The sequence below is a fragment of the Rana temporaria genome, chromosome 8, assembly GCF_905171775.1.
Source record: "Rana temporaria chromosome 8, aRanTem1.1, whole genome shotgun sequence".
Classification (NCBI taxonomy): domain Eukaryota; kingdom Metazoa; phylum Chordata; class Amphibia; order Anura; family Ranidae; genus Rana; species Rana temporaria.
In genome coordinates this window covers 143,531,225-143,554,149 of record NC_053496.1, presented here as the reverse complement: position 1 = coordinate 143,554,149, position 22,925 = coordinate 143,531,225, and the positions used below count along the sequence as shown (strand labels likewise).

General features: G+C 44.2%; 1 protein-coding gene across 3 annotated transcripts in view; it reads right to left on the bottom strand.

Moving 5' to 3' along the window:
- SLC43A3 (solute carrier family 43 member 3) overlaps positions 1–22,925 on the bottom strand; it is a 236,337-nt gene that overhangs the window by 99,113 nt on the left and 114,299 nt on the right. For all 3 annotated transcript variants that reach the window (XM_040320810.1, XM_040320811.1, XM_040320812.1), the window contains exon 8: positions 19,581–19,714. In XM_040320810.1, the coding sequence (XP_040176744.1) occupies positions 19,581–19,714 (134 nt within the window). The remainder of the gene's footprint in view (positions 1–19,580; positions 19,715–22,925) is intronic.

The following is a 22,925-nucleotide window of genomic DNA, read 5'->3' as shown; positions in this document are numbered from 1 at the left end:
TTATGCCCATCTTTATCTTTCTCCTTGGATATTTGGGATAGGGTCTCTAGAACACAGACTTTCAAATCACCCCATTCCCCATTGGCTCCCCTGTTGAGAAATCGTGCTTTCACCCCAGGTCTCGATCCAGTTGCTTTTCAATGGTGGACAAACAAGGGTCTGCTGCGCATAGTGGACCTTTGTGACAGAGGGAAGGTTCTATCTGAGCAGGTTATGCGGGAGAAGTATCAAATGCCATTAGTAGAATGTTACAGATGTGTTCAGCTACGTCACTTTATACAAACACTGGCCCGCCAGGGTGACTTGGAGGTTCATACTCCTATGGAGTATGCTGATGTCTTCTTCGATTAAACTGAATTACATGCTCCGGTGGGAGGAGGACCTGCAGGTCTAAATTAATGGTGCGAGATGGCAGAGACTGCTTCTAAGTCACTTATAAATACGTCCATAATAGAAGCCAACTATAAAGTGTTGCTTAGGTGGTATATGGTGCCGGCCAGACTCGCTACCTTTGTTCATGGGGCCACCCATAACTGTTTCCGGGGATGTGGCCAGGTGGGAACTGCCTATCACATCTGGTGGTTATGTCCAAAGGTCAGAAGATTCTGAATTAGGGTATATAATTTTATCTACTCATTGACCCAGTTGAATATGGCTAAATCTGCGAAACAGGCTCTTTTGGGCGACAGGGTGGCGGAAGCCTCTAAAGCCCAAAGGCGATTGCTTATGTTTATTTTTATATCAGCTAAAATTACGATAGCTAGAAATTGGCGATCCGCCTCCTTGCCACTCGAACAGCTTAAAAGGAAACTGTCATGGTTAATGTTAAATGAGAGACTGACGGCACTGGTTCAGGACAAGCTGGAGATCTTCCATAAGGTTTGGGACCCATGGTTGGCTTATTTAACTAATGATCTACGATCACTGGAGACGTGAGCTACGGCTATAGTTTCATTTGATTGATTTCTAGGGGTTGGTCGGTTACTCTCTTATCTGTTCCCTCTCTTTTCTTCTCTTCCTTTTCTCCTTTTCTTTTCTATACGTTTCTGCCTATTTCTTTACACCTCTACCTTTCCTACGGAAGCTTTTTAACGCGGGTCCTCCCGTTTAGATAGTGATGTTGGCAGCAGGATGGATTTGGGGTTCCCAGATCCGGGACCCTTGACCGGCAGGTCATGGGCCTACTAAGGTTGTGTCTTTAACTATTTGAGATGGACCACACTCCGTGTTTTACCCTGGAGTATTTTATGTTTTTTTTTGCTACGATGATGCTGCCAAACAGTATACGGTGTTATGTATTATGATGGAGACCTTTCAGGTGTTAACGCTTTCAGAATCTGTGGCGATGCTTCTGTAGTGTTGTAATATTCTTTTCTTTCAATAAAAACTATTGGAAAACAAAGTATAAACCAGACTCTTCTCAAAATCGAAGACCGAAGTGAAGTCCACCACCATATAGTTAGTATCTGCTTACCAGAGCAACTTGGTCCATTATAATGAAGGACCTAAGACAGCATGTGTTAAATCCCAACAGAATAATGACAGCCCCTGTGTCCACAGTATTGATGGTCAGCACGTTCCACAGCATAAGAACCAGTGGGGGTTGGTATAACATGCAAAGGAAAATGGATACCTCGATAGTGTAAAATCTTTGGTGTTTATTTTAAAACATGACAAAAAGGTAAACTCATATTTCTCACCTCATCTTTCAGAACAGCACCTGGAGAGAGCGCAGGAAACACTGCAGTCTTTCCTTTAAATCCCGTACACTTCCACCATGGCCTCAGTTGTAGTGTTTCCTCCGGCCATGGTGGAAGCGCTGCGGGGAACCAGGGGTGTGCTGCACTCTCTCCAGGAGGAGGTGGGTAAGGCATACCTGTGTACCACAGTGCACCTGAAGGGCAACCTGAATCACCTAGCGGACTTTTTGAGCAGAAGAAGGGTACTCGAGTCGAGTGGAGTCTAAACCGGGAGGTTTTTCAGAGAATAGTAGACAGGTGGGGAACCCCTCAAATAGACCTGTTTGCATCACAAACAAATGCAAAGGTTCCACTCTACTTCTCCCTCAACAGACAGGACCTAGCGGAAGGCCTGGACGCACTGGCTCAGCGCTGGTCCTTCCGCTTGTGTTACGCATTTCCAACGGTACAAATGATCCCGTTGGTACTCAAGAAACTACAGGGATAAAGGACGACTCAAATTCTAGTAGCCCTGTATTGGCCCAAGAGGACTGGTTTTCAGTCCCACTGAAGCTAGCAGTAGAGGCTCATTGGCTACTACCAGTCCGAAGGGACATACTGACTCAGGGTCCCCTTCTACATCCCAACATAGGTCATCTCAAACTTGCGGTTTGTTTACTGAGGAGCAAATCCTGAAAAATAAGGGTTTGTCCAATCGTTTAATTTGTACTCTGCTAAATAGCAGAAACAAAGTTACAAGAGCTATTTATTTTAAGACCTGGAAAGTTTTTAATTCCTTGTGCGATTCTAAAAATTGCTCTCCACAGGTCAACCTTTACGTTCTGGAATTTTTACAGGACGGGATGGATAAAGGTTTGGCAGCCAGCACCTAAAGGCTCAGGTAGCTGCGCTATCAGTTTTTCTGGAGAGAAGGCTATCTCTAGATTAAGGATGAGCCGAACACCCCCCTGTTCGGTTCGCATCAGAACTTGCGAACACACCAAATGTTCGTGTGAACTTTAGAACCCCGTTAAAGTCTATGGGACTCGAACATTTGAAATCTAAAGTGTTAATTTTAAAGGCTAATATGCAATGTATTGTCCTAAAAAGTGTTTGGGGACCTGGGTCATGTCCTAGGAAACATGTATCAATGCAAAAAAAGTTTTAAAAACGGCCGTTTTTTCAGGAGCAGTAAATTTAATAATGCTAAAAGTGAAACAATAAAAGTGTAATATTACTTTAAATTTCGTACCTAGGAGGGGTGTAAAGTCAGCATGTGAAAAAGTGCATGTTTCCCGTACATAGAACTGTCCCTGCACAAAGTGTCATTTCTGAAAGAAAAAAAGGCATTTAAAACCGGCTTTGCGGCTCTAATGAATTGTCGGCTCTGGCAATTACAGAGATGATTCATTCATAAAAAATAAAAATAAAAAAGCTGGGGGACCCTTCAGGTCTGATATGGATATTAAGGGGAACCCCGCCTTCAATTAAAAAAAAAAATGACGTGGGGTTCCCCCAAATATCCATACCAGACCCTTCAGGTCTGGTGTGGATTTTAAGGGGAACTCCACTCCAAATAAAAAAAAATGGCATGGAGTTCCCCCAAAAATCCACACCAGACCCTTATCTGAGCACGTTAACCTGGCCGGCCGCAGAAAAGAGGGGGGGGACAGAGTGCGCCCCCCCTCCTGAACCGCACCAGGCCACATGCCCTCAACATGGGGAGGATGTCCCTGTGTTGATGGGGACAAGGGCCTCATCCCCACAACCCTTGCCCGGTGGTTGTGGGGGTCTGCGGGCGGGGGGCTTATCAGAATCTGGAAGATCACTTTAACAAAGGGGACCCCCAGATCCTGGCCCACCCCTATGTGAATTGGTAATGGGGTACACTGTACCTCTACCATTTCACGAAGGAAGTGTAAATAGTTAAAAAAAACACACAGACACCGTAGAAAAAAAATCCTTTATTAATAAAAAAAAGAAAAAATCCAGCGATGTGAATCCACTCTCGGCCCGGCCCCCCGCTCCAACGTTGTCTTCTATCCAGCGACGGATGATCTCTCCAGCGACGGGTGATCAGCGGTCCGGTCCAGCGATGAGAAGATCCATCCGTCCAGAGCGCAGCACCCTCATACGTCACTGGGAAAGACCGGGCTTTTCCAGTGACGTACGAGGGTGCGTCAGAGGGGGTGGGGTCACGTGACGGGTGGCCGCTTCCCCTATATAAGAAATGTCACAGCTCCAGCGCGTCATTCCGCTGGGCTGTGTCCAGCGGAGAGAGGAGCTCGCCTGCTGCGCTCTGAATGGATCTTCTCATCGTTGGACCAGACCGCTGATCACCCGTCGCTGGAGAGATCATCCATCGCTGGATAGAAGACAACGTTGGAGCGGAAGGCCGGACCGAGAGTGGATTCACATCGCTGGATTTTTTTTTTTTATTAAAGGATTTTTTTCTACGGTGTCTGTTTTTTTTTTTAACTATTTGCACTTCCTTCGTGAAATGGTAGAGGTACAGTGTACCCCATTACCAATTCACATAGGGGGGGTCAGGATCTGGGGGTCCCCTTTGTTAAAGGGGTCTTCCAGATTCTGATAAGCCCCCCGCCCGCAGACCCCCACAACCACCGGGCAAGGGTCATGGGGATGAGGCCCTTGTCCCCATCAACATGGGGACATCCTCACCATGTTGAGGGCATGTGGCCTGGTACGGTTCAGGAGAGGTGGGGCCGCACTCTGTCCCCCCTCTTTTCTGCGGCCGGCCAGGTTAACGTGCATGGATAAGGGTCTGGTGTGGATTTTTGGGGGAACTCCACGCCATTTTTTTTTAAATTTGGGGTGGAGCTCCCCTTAAAATCCACACCAGACCTGAAGGGTCTGGTATGGATATTTGGGGGGAACCCCACGTCATTTTTTTTTTTTTAAATTGAAGGCGGGGTTCCCCTTAATATCCATATCAGACCTGAAGGGCCTGTTAATGGAATTAGGGGGGACCCCAAGCTTTTTTTATTTTTTATGAATGAATCATCTCTGTAACTGCCAGAGCAGACAATTCATTATAGCCGCAAAGCCGGTTTTAAATGCCTTTTTTTTCTTTCAGAAATGACACTTTGTGCAGGGACAGTTCTATGTACGGGAAACATGCGCTTTTTCACATGCTGACTTTACACCCCCCCTAGGTACAACATTTAAAGTAATATTACACTTTTATTGTTTCACTTTTAGTATTATTAAATTCACTGCTCCTGAAGAAACGGCCGTTTTTAAAACTTTTTTTTGCATTGATACATGTTTCCTGGGACAGGACCCAGGTCCCCAAACACTGTTTAGGACAATAAATTGCATATTAGCCTTTAAAATTAACACTTTAGATTTCTCCCATAGACTTTAACAGGGTGTTCCGCGGCTTTTCGAATTTGCCGCGAAAACCCCTAATTGTTCATTGTTCGGCGAACAGGCAATGTTCGAGTCGAACATGAGTTCGATTTGAACTCGAAGCTCATCCCTACTCTAGATCCTTATATCATTAGATTTTTCAAGGCACTAGCTAGGACTAGGCCATTACCATTTAAATTTTTTCCCAAATGGGATTTATCAGTTGTTCTGCAAGGTCTGACGAAAAGACCTTTTGAACCTCCAGAGGAAGCCACAATTAAGTTATGGACCTTGAAACTGACATTGCTGGTAGCAGTCACCTCAGCTAGACGGGTCAGTGAGCTTCAAGCATTATCCATTATTGAGCCTTTTCTGACAATCTTCCCAGATCGGGTTGTTTTGAGAACAGATCCAGGTTTCCTACCGAAAGTGCCGTCATTGTTCCATAGAGCACAAGAGAAAGTCCTACCAACTTTCTGTCAATTTCCAACTTGTCCGAAAGAAAGGGAGTTCCATAGTCTGGACGTGAGTAGATGCATTGTGCGCTATCTAGAGATCACAAAAGAGTTTAGAAGATCCAATTCTCTTTTTGTCTTATTTTCTGGACTTCGTAAGGGCTACGGAGCTTCTAAAAACACTGTTGGTAGGTGGCTTCGAATGGCTATTCACAAAGCTTACAGGGCTATGGGAATAGAACATCCCACAGGGGTAGTGGCCCATTCAACACGGGCCGTAGCAACGTCCTGGGCGGAACGAGCTGGGGCTTCACCTTTGCTCGTCATTACAGGATGGATTTGCTCACAGCAGCGGAGCAATCATTTGGCAGGAAGGTCCTTCAAGCGGTGGTCCCACCCTAAGGCCCCATACACACGATAGAATCCATCCGCAGATAAATCCCAGCAAATGGGTTTCTGCGGATAGATTCTATGGTGTGTACACGCCAGCGGATCTGTTTCCGCGGAGAAATCTCCTCTGGGATGGATTCCAGCAGATCGGATATTTGCTGTGCTGCACAACAAATCCATCTGCTGGAATCCATTCCAACGGATGGATCCGCTCGTCTGTACAGACTTACCGGATCCATTCGTCCAAAGGGATTCCCCGCACGCGTCGTAATGATTTGACGCATGCGTGGAATTCCTTATATGACAGCGTCGCGCCCGTCGCCGCGTCATAATCGCGGCGACGGCGCGACACGTCATTGGCAGAGGATTTCCGCGCGGATTTCAATGCGATGGTGTGTACACTCCATCCCATCGAAATCAGCGGAAATCTTTGAGAGGATTTATCCGTGGAAACGGTCCGCTGGACCGTATCTGCGGATAAATCCTCTCGTGTGTACGGGGCCTTAGAGTAAGTACTCGGTTATCTCCAGGTGCTGTCCTGAAAGACGAGGTGAGAAAACCTTAGTTAGACTTACCGTTAACGGTATTTCTACGAGTCTTTCAGGACAGCACCAATAACCCTCCCTTTGTTTTATAAATGCTAATATGTATGGTTGCTATGTTCTGCTTATCTATTTTCAGCATGGCCGGAGGTACTCGATAGCAACTGAGGCCATGGTGGAAGTGTACAGGATTTAAAGGAACGACTGCAGTGTTTCCTGGGAAGTGGATGGATCTGCATTCTCTCTAGGTGCTGTCCTGAAAGACTTGTAGAAATACCGTTACCGGTAAGTCTAACTAAGGTTTTCATGGAAAAAAGAACAGCCTTAAGCCTGTTGCGCCGGCCGGCTGCAAACAGGCAAACCCGTCCGTGTGGAGATCGAGCAGTGGAGGGTGATGACGTCGCATAACCGCGAGTGTCACTGTGCTGAAATTGCCACAGATCAACCAGACCTCACCCTGACTACACGCGCAGGCGCAATCTATACAGAGGCGATCGCTTCAACCCCACACACATAGCGCCACCCTGTACACATACGGCATGACCCCACAAGATCGGAGGAGCGATCGTCAAAAGGACTCGAACAACAATAGTGTCTGATAATTGTTCATGAAACAAATGTCCAATGATGCACATCATATTATAAACACAATAAAACCATTAAGAAGTTATTCCCGAGTGTCAGGCTCCTCAACCAGACCCGACCCTCGAGGGTCGATGGAAAAACCTCATAAACAGATTAATAAAATTAAAATTAAAAAACTTATTAGATGTATCCAGCCCCATGTTCTGCTGTGACATCCAATAACCATGGACAATAATTGATTTATACAATTCCCAAGACAATCCTCCATTGACATAATGCAGGATTGTCATTAGGGGGACAAACTGTCCCACTTGTCTTCCTGTTGGAGCCCACGCTTCGTGGAATAATGGGGCAGAACAGCAGGAGGAAGAGGAGGACTTCCTTACCTCTCAAGGCCCCCTTTATCCAGATAGTATTCGGGCCTGCCAAACACAGGAAGAAGAGGAGGATTGTGTCAGCATGGATGTGGAGGATAACACTTAGCAGCAGTCTTAAAGGGATTGTTTTCAGTCCCCAGAAACCCAAGGAGTACGTGGCTGGGAGGGGGTAGTTGCAGATCATGTGATCCTTAGTGACCCAGAGGACTTAGAACCGAATGTCTTTGCAAACTTACGCTGCATGGCCTCTCTGATTCTGCAAAGCCTGCAAAAGGACCCTAGGATTTGTGGTATCATCGGAGGGATCGTTACTGGCTGGCAACCCTTCTTGATCCACATTACAAGGGTAAGGTTGCAGAACTCATCCTGCCTTTGCAGAGGAAGCAGAGGATGAAACATCTTCAGGAGGCCTTGAAAAAAAGTTTGTGCAATGCATTTTCAGACCCTGGGAGGTTACAATTTCCTGGTGATGGACAACGTGTTGCTGAGGCTTCGTTCAGTCAGAGAAAAAGCGGTGGAAAAGGTGGCCAGCTGACCAATGCCTTCAGACAATTTTTCACTACTCAGCGCCAAGGTCTGATCGGTTCAAGCAACCAATCGCCAGTGTCTGTATTACATGGTGCAGGGATATCTAGGGGCAAGAGCAGACCTGGAGACCTACTTAACAAAGCATCCACTGGGTTACTGGGTCTTGAGGCAAAGCTTGCTCAATATGCAATTGAGCTACTGGCCTGTCCTGCATCCAGCGTTCTTTCTAAACGCACATTCAGTGCTGCTGGAGGGTTTGTAACGGATCACAGAGTGCGCCTGTTCATAGGCTCACATTCATAAAAATGAATCAGTCTCGGAACAGCAGCTACCAAGCACCTGATGCTGATGTAACCGATTGAATTTTCTATGGAAGACTATCCTATTATGCTGAGTGACTATCCTATTCCTCCTCAATATTGTTGATGCTCGCTTCTAAGAATATTTTTGGTTTAGGGCACCGCTGCCTAAGGCCCAATTTTTCTGCCCCTCACGAGCCAATCGCGAAACGCGTCAGTGCGTGACCACGGCTTTCCAGGGACTCACGGCAGCAGTAACCATCTGTGTAAGAACTACTGGCTGACTTAAGTGAGAAAGATGTATTCCTTCTATGTGACATGCTATTTGACTTTTTATACATTGTAAGCATAATTTTTACAGGGGGGATTATTTTTTTATTAAATTGATTTACACTATGTGGAGCTTCCCCTTGCTTTTTATATGACCGCACTGCTGCATGCATCAATTCACTGATCAGCATCAATGCATACCCCGAGAGGGATAGTCAGCTGTGACCAGAGAGATCTAATCGGGCTGCATATGAACTGGTGTCTGGTGAGTAGACTACCAAAGGGAATTAATGAAGTGGGATCAGTGATGGAAGTGTGTATCCATTATCCAACATCTTGCAGCTATTGGGATTTAGCAACATCCTCCCTCTTCCTTGTTTACATGAACTGTTTATGAGAAATCACACCAGTGAGCTTGGAATGTGGAGCTAACCTCACTCCTATTGGTGGAGTAGTGGGTTGCTCTCAGATTGGATCATTGGATTTATTTTAGTTTTTTTAAGCCTCTACTTTTTTAGTAAACTGGGTTAATTTATATCTATTTTGTTTTATTAATTACAGGATAGGCTTAATTTTTCTGCTTAACCACTTAAGACCCGGACCAAAATGCAGCTAAAGGACCAGGCCCCTTTTTGCAAATCGGGACTGCGTCGCTTTAACTGACAATTGCGCGGTCGTGCGACGTGGCTCCCAAAACAAAATTGGTGTCCTTTTTTCCCCACAAATAGAGCTTTCTTTTGGTGGTATTTAATCACCTCTGCGGTTTTTATTTTTTTCGCTATAAACAAAAATAGAGCGACAATTTTGTTAAAAATTCTATATTTTTTTACTTTTTGCTATAATAAATATCCCCCAAAAATATTTAAACTTTTTTTCCTCAGTTTAGGCCGATACGTATTCTTCTACCTATTTTTGGTAAAAAAAATCGCAATAAGCGTTTATCAATTGGTTTGCGCAAAATTTATAGCGTTTACAAAATAGGGGATAGTTTTATTGCATGTTTATAAAAAAAAAATTTTTTTACTACTAATGATGGCAATCAGCGTTTTTTTTTTGTCTTTTTTTTCATGACTGCGACATTATGGCGGACACTTCGGACAATTTTGACACATTTTTGGGACCATTGTCATTTTTACAGCAAAAAATGCATTTAAAATGCATTGTTTATTGTGAAAATGACATTTGCAGTTTGGGAGTTAACCACAGGGGGCGCTGATGGGGTTATGTGTGACCTGAAGTGTGTTTACAACTGTAGGGGGTGTGGCTGTAGGTGTGACGTCATCGATTGTGTCCCACTATAAAAGGGATGACACGGTCGATGCTGCCGCCACAGTGAAGAACGGGGAAGCCGTGTCTACACACGGCTCTCCCCGTTCTTCAGCTCCGGGGACCAATCGCGGGACTCAAGCAGCGATCGAGTCTGTGAGTCCCGCTGTCACGGAGCTTCGGACCCAAGGCTGGGTACTAGTACAGGACGTACCTGTACGTGGATGGGCCCAGCCGTGCCATTCTGCCGACGTATATGTGCAGGAGGCGGTCCTTAAGTGGTTAACAGGGGCATACAATTACAATTCTTGAAATAATATTTCACAGCAGGGCCCGTTCCTGCGCCCAATAAGAGTAACTGCGAGGACACCGTGTTCTGGCGCCACCAAAACCAAAGACCCAATTTGTTTAACAGAGCCATGTAATTAAAATTTTTGATCTAATATTTCACAGCAGGGCCCATTCCTATGCTCAACAACAGTATCTGTGAGGGGTTAGAGTGTTCTGGTACCACCAACACCTAAGGCCCAATGGCCCTGGGGACCTCCATGCTTTTTTTCTACTTGGGTGCGTGGTTCACCTTAATATTCATACCAGACCCAAAGGGCCTGGTAATGGACAGGGGGGAACTCATGCCGTTTTTTTTCAATTAGTTTTATCTGTATCGCCAAGACCCGACCATTCCTTACAGCCAAGATCAGGCATACTATAGACAAACCCCAGGCACGAAACTTAAAGGAATATTTCATTTTTATTGTTTCACTTTAACTACTTGCCGTCGCCGCACCGTCATAATACGTCCACAAGATGGCACTCCTGGGCGAGATCACGTATTATGACGTCCGGCGCGTGAACGGCGATGGGGCGCGCGCGCGCGCCCCACCGCCGTTCACGATGATCAGATTCGATGCAGAACTGATCAATCACCAGGTCCAGGCCAATAAAATCTGGCCTGGACCTGGTGATCGCTCCAACCAATGGTTGTCTTCCCCTGGCAATGTTTTGTAAACATTGGCAGGGGAAGTACTGCTCTCTCCCTCGTGTCGGTCTTTCCGTTCCAGACCGAGAGGGAGAGAGCATCTAACAGTGAGTTGCACAACACTACACTGACACCAGGTCACGTAGGCACACTTTTAACCCCCTGATCACCCCCCGATCACCCCCCAAATTAACCCATTCACTGCCTGTCACTGTGTCACCCAGTACAGCAATCAGATTTTTTTTTGATCGCTGTACTAGTGTCATTAGTGACAAAAATAAGTGTTAGGGTAATCAGTATTAGGCTCTAAATAGTCTAGGGACCCCCCCTAACCCCCCCCAATAAAGGTTTAACCCCATCATTACCCCCTGTCACCAGTGATCACAGTATAAGTGTCACCGGTGACGCAGTTTAGCTAGTTAATTTTTTATTGCATCAAGGCACCCGCCATATTTTTTGCAATAAAATTTTAACCCCCTGATCGCCCGGCGGGTGATCAAAGTTTGGTTTTAGCGCCAGATAGGGTCTGCGTCGCCCCAGGCAGCGGCCAATAGCGCTAACACCCACGCACGCACCATACGCATCCCTTTAGTGGTATAGTATCTGATCGGATCGATACTTGATCTGATCAGATCTATACTAGCGTCCCCTGCAGTTTAGGGTTCCCAAAAACGCATGGTTAGCGGGATCAGCCCAGATACCTGCTAGCACCTGCGTTTAGCCCCTTCGCCCAGTCCAGCCCACCGAAGTGCAGTATCGATCAATCGATCGATCACTGACACAAAACACAAAAACACATAACTGCAGCGTTCGCAGAGTCAGGCCTGATCTCTGCGATCGCTAACAGTTTTTTTGGTAGCGCTTGACTCAGTCGCTAACAGGTCAGGTGCTTTTTTGCCTGTGAATCTCACCACTGTACCCCTAAATTTAGAGCCCAAAATGGCAAATCGATGGTACAGTGATGAAGAGGCCTACTTGTTTATGAGCCTGACGGATAGTGATGAGGAGGTCACGCATCTGTCAAATTCTTGCTCAGAATACGATCCTGTAGACGACAGTGGCTCCCTGACAGATAGCTCTGACGACGGAGTGGTCCCTGCTAGGGTCAGGCGTACCAGACCCCGATCTTCTGCTGTCGCTGAGGTGCAAGAACCGCAGGGCTCTCGTATGGAGGAGAGAAGTACTAGCGCCGCTATTCCTTCTGGTGAACTGGCAAGCACCAGCGGCCTAGTACATCCTGGTCATATATCCAGCACTGCAGTAACACTTGGTGACGTGGCGAGTCCCATAAGTGCAGTTCAAGCTGGAGAGGTGGCAAGCACGAGTAGTGTCCCGCTGCCACCAAGAAGAAGAAGACGACAAAGACAGGCCCGTCCCCATAGTGCCCTTCCTGCTGCATTCGCCAATCCTGATTGGGTACCCACCACTTCTGCAGCACCCGTACTTCCCCCATTCACTGGCCAACCCGGAATTCAGGTGAATACAGTTGATTTTACGTCACTGGATTTTTATTCGCTGTATTTCACGGAAGATCTCTATAGATCTATTGTGGACCAAAGCAATTTGTACGCTGGTCAATTCTTCGCCGCTAATCCCCAGCTGTCCCTTGCCAGAGATTGGAAGCCAATTACGGTTTCCGAATTTAAGATCTTTCTGGGCCTTTCCCTCATCATGGGCATTACTAAAAAGAGTGAGCTGCGGATGTATTGGTCCACGCACCCAGTTCACCATATGCCCATTTTCTCTGCCTCCATGACCAGGACACGATACGAGCAGATCTTGCGGTTCATGCATTTTAGTGACAATGAACTCTGTCGTCCTCGGGGAGACCCTGAATTCGATCGGCTCTACAAAATTCGGCCCCTCGTAAACCACTTCAACGAACGGTTTGCAGCCTTGTATAATCCCAATCAAGTTGTCTGCGTTGATGAGTCCCTGGTTAAGTTTTCTGGCCGCTTGTCATTCAAACAATACCTTCCCAGCAAGCGTGCCAGATACGGGGTCAAGTTGTATAAGCTCTGTGACAGGGCAACAGGCTATACATCTAGCTTTATGGTTTACGAGGGAAAAGACAGTCACGTAGAGCCGGAGAATTGCCCTGATTACATAGGGAGCGCTGGTAAGATAGTGTGGGAATTGGTGTCACCCTTATTCGGAAAGGGGTACCACTTGTACGTGGACAATTATTACACAAGCGTGCCACTTTTTAGTCACCTTTTTGATTATGGAATTGGCGCATGTGGCACCGTGCGACCTAATCGCCGGGGCATCCCCCAACGGCTTGTAGAATCCCGTCTTAGTCGGGGGGAGAGAGCCTGCTTACGGTGTAATAATTTGTTAGCAGTGAAGTGGAGGGATTCACGGAATGTTTTCGTTCTGTCCACGCTTCACGCAGACACGGCAGTCCAAATTCCTACGGCGACTGGTGTTGTGGAGAAACCCCTCTGTATCCACGAGTACAACCTTAACATGGGAGGGGTGGACCTCAATGACCAGTTGTTGGCGCCGTACCTAATTGCCCGGAGGTCCAAACGCTGGTACAAAAAAGTGTCAGTGTATTTGTTTCAATTGGCTTTGCTGAACGCTCATGTGCTATACAGAGCTTCAGGACGGACTGGATCCTTCCTAAAATTCCAGGAAGAGATCGTCGAAGCCCTTCTGTTTCCAGATGGTGCTGTGCCCCACCTTCCCAACGCAAATGCAGTGAGCCGGCTGTATGAGAGGCATTTTCCTTTTGTCCTCCCTGGTACCCCTACCCAAAGAGCCCGCCAAAAAAGATGTCGTGTCTGCAGCAAACTCGGATTTAGGCGTGACACCCGCTTTTATTGTCCCGACTGTCCTGACCAACCTGGTCTCTGCATTGGTGTATGTTTCAAACGCTACCACACACTAATTGAGTTTTAGCGTAGGGTACAGCACCACACAGTCCTAGGCACACCAACACAGGGTCTCGGAATATGTGATGGCCATCACATTTTGAGAGACCATAATCTGCAACGTTCAGTTTACAGTTTTCTTACAGTTTTTATAAAAGTAAAAAAAAGTGAAAAAAAAATTAAAAAAACTTACACAAAAACACAAAAAAATATATAAAATAAAAAATCCAAAAATAGTTGTGGTTGTATTTTTCTCCTCTCTTTATTGTTCTCTTATGTTCACTCTCTACTGTCCACTCACTATTGTTCTATATCTATTCTCTCTATTTTTACAATGTTTTATTGTATTTGCTTTGCAGGTATGGTATGTTATACTGTAATGTTTGTTTTATTGTTAACCATCATTTGTTTAGCAGGTACGCCATTCAGTTGCATCGCGGATTTATTTAGCGTGACAGCAACAGCGTTTGCTCCCACGATTTATAAAGCTGTGACTCCAACGCTGTAGGAGGTGATTTCACCACCACGGTTAAAAAAAAAAGCATATATGCCAAAGCATGGGGGCAGCAGGGGCGGAGGAGCGATTTTGCTCCTAATGCCGCGTACATACGGTCGAAATTCCGACGGAGGCTTGCCCGTGGAAAAGTTCGACCGTGTGTATGCGGCATAACTTTTTATGCGGGAGGATGCCCCCATGCTTTGGCATGTATATTTTTTAGGCACAGGTTGCGTTAAAAAATGTTTTATTTTTTACTGTATTTATTTTTTTGGTATTTGCTTTGCAGGTATGGTATGGTAAGATCTTAATGTTAAAATGTAATGTTACTTTGTTATAATGTTAACCATCATTTGCTTAGCAGGTACGCCATTCAGTTGCAGCACGGATTTATTTAGCGTGACAGCAACAGCGTTTGCTCCCACGATACATAAAGCCGCGACTCCAACACTGTGGGAGGTGATTTCACCACCACAGTTAAAAAAAGAGCATATATGCCGAAGCATGGGGGCATTAGGGGCGGAGGAGCGATTTTGCTCCTAATGCCGCGTACATACGGTCGAAATTCCGTCGGAAGCTTGCCCGTGGAAAAGTCCGACCGTGTGTATGCGCCATAACTTTTTATGCGGCGTACATACGTGTGTGAGCGGCATAACTTTTTTGCGGGAGGATGCCCCATGCTTCGGCATATATAAATGGTGCATGTATGCCCATCATTAGAAGTGGGTGGATGAAGGGAGGTATTCTAATGGTGGGCATACCCACCGATCAATCTTTTTTTCGTTCAGCCAACAGGCTGCATGAAAAAAAAAAAAGATTACAATACATGTCCAACAAGAACCATCAACGTATGGTATGTTGCTGGACTTTGAATGGTTATACCAGAATGATGCCTGCGGGTTTAGGTATCATCTTGGTATCATTCTTTTCAGCCAGCGGTCGGCTTTCATGTAAAAGCAGTCCTAGCGGCTAATTAGCCTCTAAACTGCTTTTACAAGCAGTGGGAGGGTATGTCCCCTCCCCGGATATAAACTGCGCCATTGGGAAAGTGGGAAAACATTTTATCACACCGATCTTGGTGTGGTCAGATGCTTTAAGGGCAGAGGAGAGATCTAGGGTCTAATAGACCCCAATTTTTTCAAAAAAGAGTACCTGTCACTAACTATTGCTATCATAGGGGATATTTACATGCCCTAAGATGGCAATAAAAATTATAAAAATAATAAAAAAAAGTAAGGAACAGTTTAAAATAAAATTAAAAAAGCAAATTAAATAATAATAAAAAAAAAAAAAAAAAAAAAAAGCACCCCTGTCCCCCCCTGCTCTTGCGCAAAGGCGAACGCAAGCGTCGGTTTGGCGTCATATGTAAACAGCAATTGTACCATGCATGTGAGGTATCACCGCGAAGGTCAGATCGAGGGCAGTAATTTTAGCAGTAGACCTCCTCTGTAAATCTAATGTGGTAACCCGTAGAGGCTTTTAAAGGCTTTTAAAAATGTATGTAGTTTGTCGCCACTGCGCATTTGTGCGCAATTTTAAAGCATGTCGTGTTTGGTATCTATGTACTCGGCCTAAGATCATCTTTTTTATTTCATCAAACATTTGGGCAATATAGTGTGTTTTAGTGCATTAAAATAAAAAAATATGTATTTTTGCCCAAAAAAATGCATTTGAAAAATCGCTGCGCAAATACTGCGTGGTAAAAAAAAATGCAACACCCACCATTTTAATCTGTAGGGCCTTTGCTTTAAAATAATATATAATGTTTGGGGGTTCAACTTAACTTTCTTGCAAAAAAATAATATGTTTTTATGTAAACAAACAGTGTCAGAAAGGGCTTTTTCTTCAAGTGGTTAGAAGAGTGGGTAATGTGTGACATAAGCTTCTAAATGTTGTTCATAAAATGCCAGGACAGTTCAAAACCCCCCCAAATGACCCCATTTTGGAAAGTAGACACCCCAAGCTATTTGCTGAGAGGCATCTCGAGTCCATGGAATATTTTATATTTTGACACAAGTTGTAGGAAAGAGAATTATTATTATTTTATTTTATTTTTTTTGCACAAAGTTGTCACTAAATGATATATTGCTCAAACATGCCATGGGCATATGTGGAATTACACCCCAAAATACATTCTGCTGCTTCTCCTGAGTACGGGGATACCACATGTGTGAGACTTTTTGGGAGCCTAGCCGCGTACGGGACCCCAAAAACCAATCACCACCTTCAGGCTTTCTAAGGGTGTAAATTTTTGATTTCACTCCTCACTACCTATCACAGTTTCGGAGGCCATGGAATGCCCAGATGGCACAAAACCCCCCTAAATGACCCCATTTTGGAAAGTAGACACCCCAAGCTATTTGCTGAGAGGTATGTTGAGTATTTTGCAGATCTTGCTTTTTGTCACAAAGATTTGAAAATTGAAAAAAGAAAAAAAAAATATATATATATATATCTTTCTTCATTTTCAAAAATAAATGAGCGCTGTAAAATACTCACCATGCCTCTCAGCAAATAGCTTGGGGTGTCTACTTTCCAAAATGGGGTCATTTGGGGGGGTTGTCTGCCATCTGGGAATTCTATGGCCTCCGAAACTGTGATAGGCAGCGAGGAGTGAAATCAAAAATTTGCGCCCTTAGAAATCCTGAAGGCGGTGCTTGGTTTTCGGGGCCCCGTACGCGGCTAGGCTCCCGAAAAGTCCCACACATGTGGTATCCCCGTACTCAGGAGAAGCAGCAGAATGTATTTTGGGGTGCAATTCCACATATAACCATGGCATGTGTGAGCAATATATCATTTAGTGACAACTTTGTGCAAAAAAAAAAAAAAAAAAAAAAAGTTTGTCATATTCCAGCAACTGGTGGCAAGATATAAAATATTCCATGAACTCAAAATGCCTCTCAGAAAATAGCTTGGGGTGTCTACTTTCCAAAATGGGGTCATTTGGGGGGGTTGTGTGCCATCTTGGCCTTTTATGGCCTTCAATACTGTGATAGGTAGTGATCGGTAGTGAGGAGTGAAATCAAAAATGTATGCCCTTAGAAATCCTGAAGGCGGTGCTTGGTTTTCGGGGTCCCGTACGCGGCTAGGCTCCCAAAAAGTCCCACACATGTGGTATCCCCGTACTCAGGAGAAGCTGCAGAATGTATTTTGGGGTGTAATTCCACATATGCCCATGGCATGTGTGAGCAATATATCATTTAGTGACAACTTTGTGCAAAAAAAAAAAAAAATTGTCATATTCCCGCAACTTGTGTCAAAATATTAAATATTCCATGGACTCAACATGCCTCTCAGCAAATAGCCTGGGGTGTCTACTTTCCAAAATGGGGTCATTTGGGGGGGGTTTCTGCTATTTGGGCATTTTATGGCCTTCAAAACTGTGATAGGTAGTGAGGAGTGAAATAAAAAATTTGCGCCCTTAGAAATCCTGAAGGCGATGCTTGGTTTTCGGGGTCCCGTACGCGGCTAGACTCGCAAAAAGTCCCACACATGTGGTATCCCCGTACTCAGGAGAAGCAGCAGAATGTATTTTGGGGTGCAATTCCACATATAACCATGGCATGTATGAGCAATATATCATTTAGTTACAACTTTTTGTAATTTCTTTTTTCTTTTTTTTTTTTTGTCATTATTCAATCACTTGGTACAAAAAAAAAAATATTCAGTGGGCTCAATATGCCCCTCAGCAGATTCCTTGGGGTGTCTACTTTCCAAGATGGGGTCATTTGGGGGGATTTTGTGCTATTTGGGCATTTTATGGCCTTCAAAACTGTCTTAGGTAGTGAGAAGTGAAATCAAAAATTTGCGCCCTTAGAAATCCTGAAGGCGGTGCTTGATTTCCGGGGCCCCGTACGTGGTTGGGCTCCCAAAAAGTCTCACACATGTGGTATCCCCGTACTCAGGAGAAGCAGGAGAATGTATTTTGGGGTGCAATTCCACATATAACTATGGCATGTGTGAGCAATATATCATTTAGTGACAACTTTTTGTAATTTCTTTTTTTTTTTTTTTTTTTTTTCTTTTTTCAATCACTTGTTACAAAAAAAAAAAATATTCAATGGACTCAACATGCCTTTCAGCAGGTTCCTTGGGGTGTCTACTTTCCAAAATGGGGTCATTTGGGGGGGTTTTGTACTTCCTTGCTATTTTAGCACCTCAAGAATTGAGATAGGCAGTCATAAAATAAAAGCTGTGTAAATTCCAGAAAATGTACCCTAGTTTGTAGATGCTATAACTTTTGCGCAAACCAATAAATTTACGCTTATTGGCATTTTTTTTACTAAAGACATGTGGCTGAATACATTTTGGCCAAAATGTATGACTAAAATTGAGTTTGTTCGATTTTTCTTATAACAAAAAGTAGAAAATATCATTTTTTCTCAAAATTTTCGCTCTTTTTCCGTTTATATCGCAAACATTAAAAATCGCAGAGGCAATCAAATACCATCAAAAGAAAGCTCTATTTGTGGGAAAAAAAGGACGCAAATTTTGTTTGGGTACAACATTGTATGGCCGCGCAATTACCAGTTAAAGCAGCGCAGTGGAAAATTGTAAAAACACCTCTGGTCTTAAGGCTGACAAATGGTCCGGTGGGAAAGTGGTTAAGCATTGTTAAAATCACTGTTCCCGAAAAAATGGCAGTTTTTAAAACTTTTTTTTTTTTTGCATTGATACTTTTTTTTTTTTGCATTGATACATGTCCCCTGGGGCAGGACCCCAGGGGATAACTTGCATATTAGTTTTTTTTAAATTGGCACTTTTGATTTTTCACATTCGTGTCCCATGACTTTAAAGCGGATGTGCCACGGGAAAAATATATTAAAAGCCAGCAGCTACAAATACTGCAGCTGCTGACTTTTAATATAAGGACACTTACCTGTCCTGGAGTCCAGCGGTGATCGCAGCAGATGACGAGCCGATCGCTCGTCACCCTGCTGCTCCCCCCTCCATCCTCGGTGAGGGAACCAGGAAGTGAAGCGCTCCGGCTTCACTGCCCGGTTCCCTACGGCGCATGCGCGAGTCGCGCTGCGCCCGCCGATTGGCTCCCGCTGTGTGCTGGGAGCCGAGTGTTCCCAGCATACAACGGGGTGACGGACGGGAAGGAAGGAAAAAACCCGTCCTTTGCCCGTATCGTAGGGCCGGAAGTGGGTGCAGATACCTGTCTGTAGACAGGTATCTGCACCCCCCTCCCCCCTGAAAGGTGTCAAATGTGACACCGGAGGGGGGGAGGGTGCCGATCAGCGGGACTCCACTTTAGAGTGGAGATCCGCTTTAACAGGGTTCGAACAAACTTTTTACCTATTCGCATTTTCTGCTGCGAACCGAACCGGGGGTGTTCGGCTCATCTTTATTACTTACAATTTTCTGTACGTTGTATGTTGGTTAACCAGCTTGTTGCCACAGAGCCCCCAAGTACAAGATGGTATAAGAAAATATAACTAGTGAACCTTCAGTGACACTCACCATGTTTTATCAGGGTATTTATAAAAGTTTCTTCTTGTAAGTCATTTGCATCTTGGAATTTTTCTCCTTCATTAGGCGGCACTATAGAGTTGATCGATTCTATTTTTTTATGAATGTCTTTTCCACAATTCACACTAGGGAAGAAAGAAAGAGGACCTTAACTAATAGCAGGAGATATGTCACATTTTTGGCACATGTCATTTATTGCTTTTCATCAAAATTATTTTAAGATCATTCAGATGACCAGTTTGTAGAGACCTGTGAATGTCTACTTCTGTATACCCTAACTTACACATTATCAACAATTCACAGCCCTCAATGCTAAATTCAATCCCACTGCATCTGCAGGAGGATTAGCCATGCATTGTTAAGAATGCTAAGCTACAGTAGATCAATCTTACAAAAATAAGTATCAAAACAGTGTGGTTACATTTGGAATGAATGTTTTTTACGTATCAACTACCCAGCCAAAAATGTATAATATCATTATTATTATTCTAAGGTAACCACACTGTTTTGATACTTTTTATTTTTTTAAGAATGATAAACCTAAACAGAAAGGCAGTGGCCCTTTAACCACTTCACTACCAGGCACTTTCACCCCTTCCTGCCCTGGACAATTTCCAGCTTTCAACGCTGTCGCAATTTGAATGACAATTGCGTAGTCATGCAACACTGTACCCAAACTAAATTTTTATAATTTTCTTCCCACAAATAGAGCTTTCTTTTGGTGGTATTTGATCACCTCTGGGGTTTTTATTTTTTTTCCTAAACAAACTAAAAACACCCATATTTTTGATAAAAAAAGTTTCTTAGTTTGTCATAAAATGTTGTTTTCTCCTTCACTGGCGGGCACTGATGAGGTTGCACTAATGATTAAGCGGCACTGATGAGGAGGCACTGATATGTAGAATTGATGGGCACTGATAGGCGGCACCGATATGCAGCACTGATAGGTGGCACTGATGGGCACTGACAGGTGGCTGTGATGGGCACTGACAGGCAGCACTGATTGGCACTGATAGGTGGTACTGATTGGCAGCACCTTTTACAAGCCTGCTTGGCTTGTTTTTTTCTTTATTTGCATATTCTATTTGGCTTTGGGAACCCCAACCTACTAAGTTGAGTCAGTAAAATACATACCATCTAAACTTTCAGTGTTGTTGATATTTTCCCTATTTTATTATAGTGTTGAGCCACAGCAATATGGAGAAGGAGACATTGCCATTTATTCTTCTCTTACAAGCACAAGGAAAGCTAAAGCTAAGCGAGCCTATAGACATCTTTGCAGAGTGCTAATAATCCTGGGAGTTGTAGTTTAAACAGTAGCCATATAATAGAATGAATAGATTCTATACAATACAGATCCTGATATTCTCCGATTGGATATTTGTCTGCCAATGGGAGACCACACCAGCAGAGATCTGATTCTTAGACTAGGAGTGCATCACTGCCCATGTCAAAGCACTCTCACTGCTTCAGCAGGGAGACTGAAGCATCAGGTACCCACTGCTGATCACTGTAGGCTTTCGGGGAGAGACTAAGGGGGCCCTCATACTACAGCAAGAGGTCACTGCAACATCCCAGGGACTGATGAGCGGGCAATTCGCCTATTGCTGATACTGCTAGCAGAGATTGAGCCACTTGAGCAACTATCTTCATGTAGTATCGGTGCCGCCTATCAGTGCCCATCAATTCTACATATCAGTGCCTCCACATCAGTGCCGCTTAATCATAAGTGCAACCTCATCAGGTAGGACACTAAGTGTACCCAATCTGTAAAGTACCCATACTGTCTGCACCTATTCCAAACCTAGACCGCACTTATAACAAGCCTATATCATTTTATACCAAACATTTACTACATCTGAACCACATCTACCTGTGTGTCAAGACTATACTGTACCTATACTGTATTTATACTGCATACAGGTTAAAGTGGAGGTTCACCCAAAAACTCACTTGAGGTGGTGTTGCTACTCTTTATGCTGATCTGAACGCCAAATGCGATCTTATGGCTAGTCCTTACTGTTAATAACTTTGTATGCTAAATTGTGTTACCATTGTTAATCCACTTTATGCTTGCCTTATCACAATATATTTAAGTTTTGCCTTTTATTACCTGGTTTGGTGCCTGTTTTCTTTGATATAGTACTACTAGTGGGTACTAAGTATTACTTTCAGTTATTTCCTGTTATATTGTATGTATATACACTAAATGTGGTGTGTCAGAGGGGCTGAGGTTCTTGAGAAGGTCTAGGCAAAGAACTGAAGACTAATTCTATCCAGCGGCTCCTATGGGGGTAGTGCTACACAAGGTACTCTTTAAATAGAAAGATAGCAAATATCTGAGAGTAAAGATAAACTAAATAAATTCCTTGCACTAGCAAATAAAATACAAATAAGGACTGCTGCATCCACTACACAATCTAGATACTAAACTTAAAGAGGAGTTCCAGCACCCCCACCAAAATATTAAAAGTCAGCAGCTACAAATAAGCCAATATTCCGATCCCCTCTTGGGTGCTGCCACCGCCATTTGTGGTAAGGGAAGACGGCAGTACTATAAAATAAGAAGGTAGCAATAGTTTAAGCTTAGTGCATATAAACTACATGAAGATAAATGAAAAACAACAAAATATTCAACAAAGATGCAATAGTGTTGTTAAAGTGGAAGCAAAGTCTTTTTTTTCAACAGGTACCTACAGATAAGCCTATAATAAAGCACAGTAAGTATCTCCTAAACTTGGAGATATTCACACTGCATGTAGCCAGTGACGTTACCGCCACAAGCACTCTGAAGGGACGGCATACTCGTGCCCTCCCTTCAGAGCTCTGTGCCCCAGCCTTGACTCCCGCACACATTCAAACATCATTGCAACGTGACCAGTACACAAACCCGGAAGGAAGATAGAAGCCTCGTCAACGGTGACAGCGTGCAACTGGAGGGCTTTTTTCTAAGGTAAGCCTTTCATAAAGTGCTAGAATGCAATGCAATATACCCCACTCCAAGGCGAACTAGACCTGATAATTTCCTGGGCACTGAAAACTAGGGATGAGTCGAACACCCCCTGGTTTGGTTCGCTTCCAGAACATGCAAACGAACAGAGTTTGCGCGAACATTTGAACCCCGCTAAAATCGACGGGACTCGAACATGAGAAATCGAAAGTGCGAATTTTAAAGTTACTGTACTAAAAAGGGTTTGGGGACCGTGTCCTGCCCCAGGGGACATATAACAATGCAAAAAAGTTTTAAAAACTGCAGTTTTTTTCGGGAGCAGTGATTTTAATGATGCTTAAAATGAAAAAATAAAAGTGAAATATTCCTTTAAATATCGTACATGG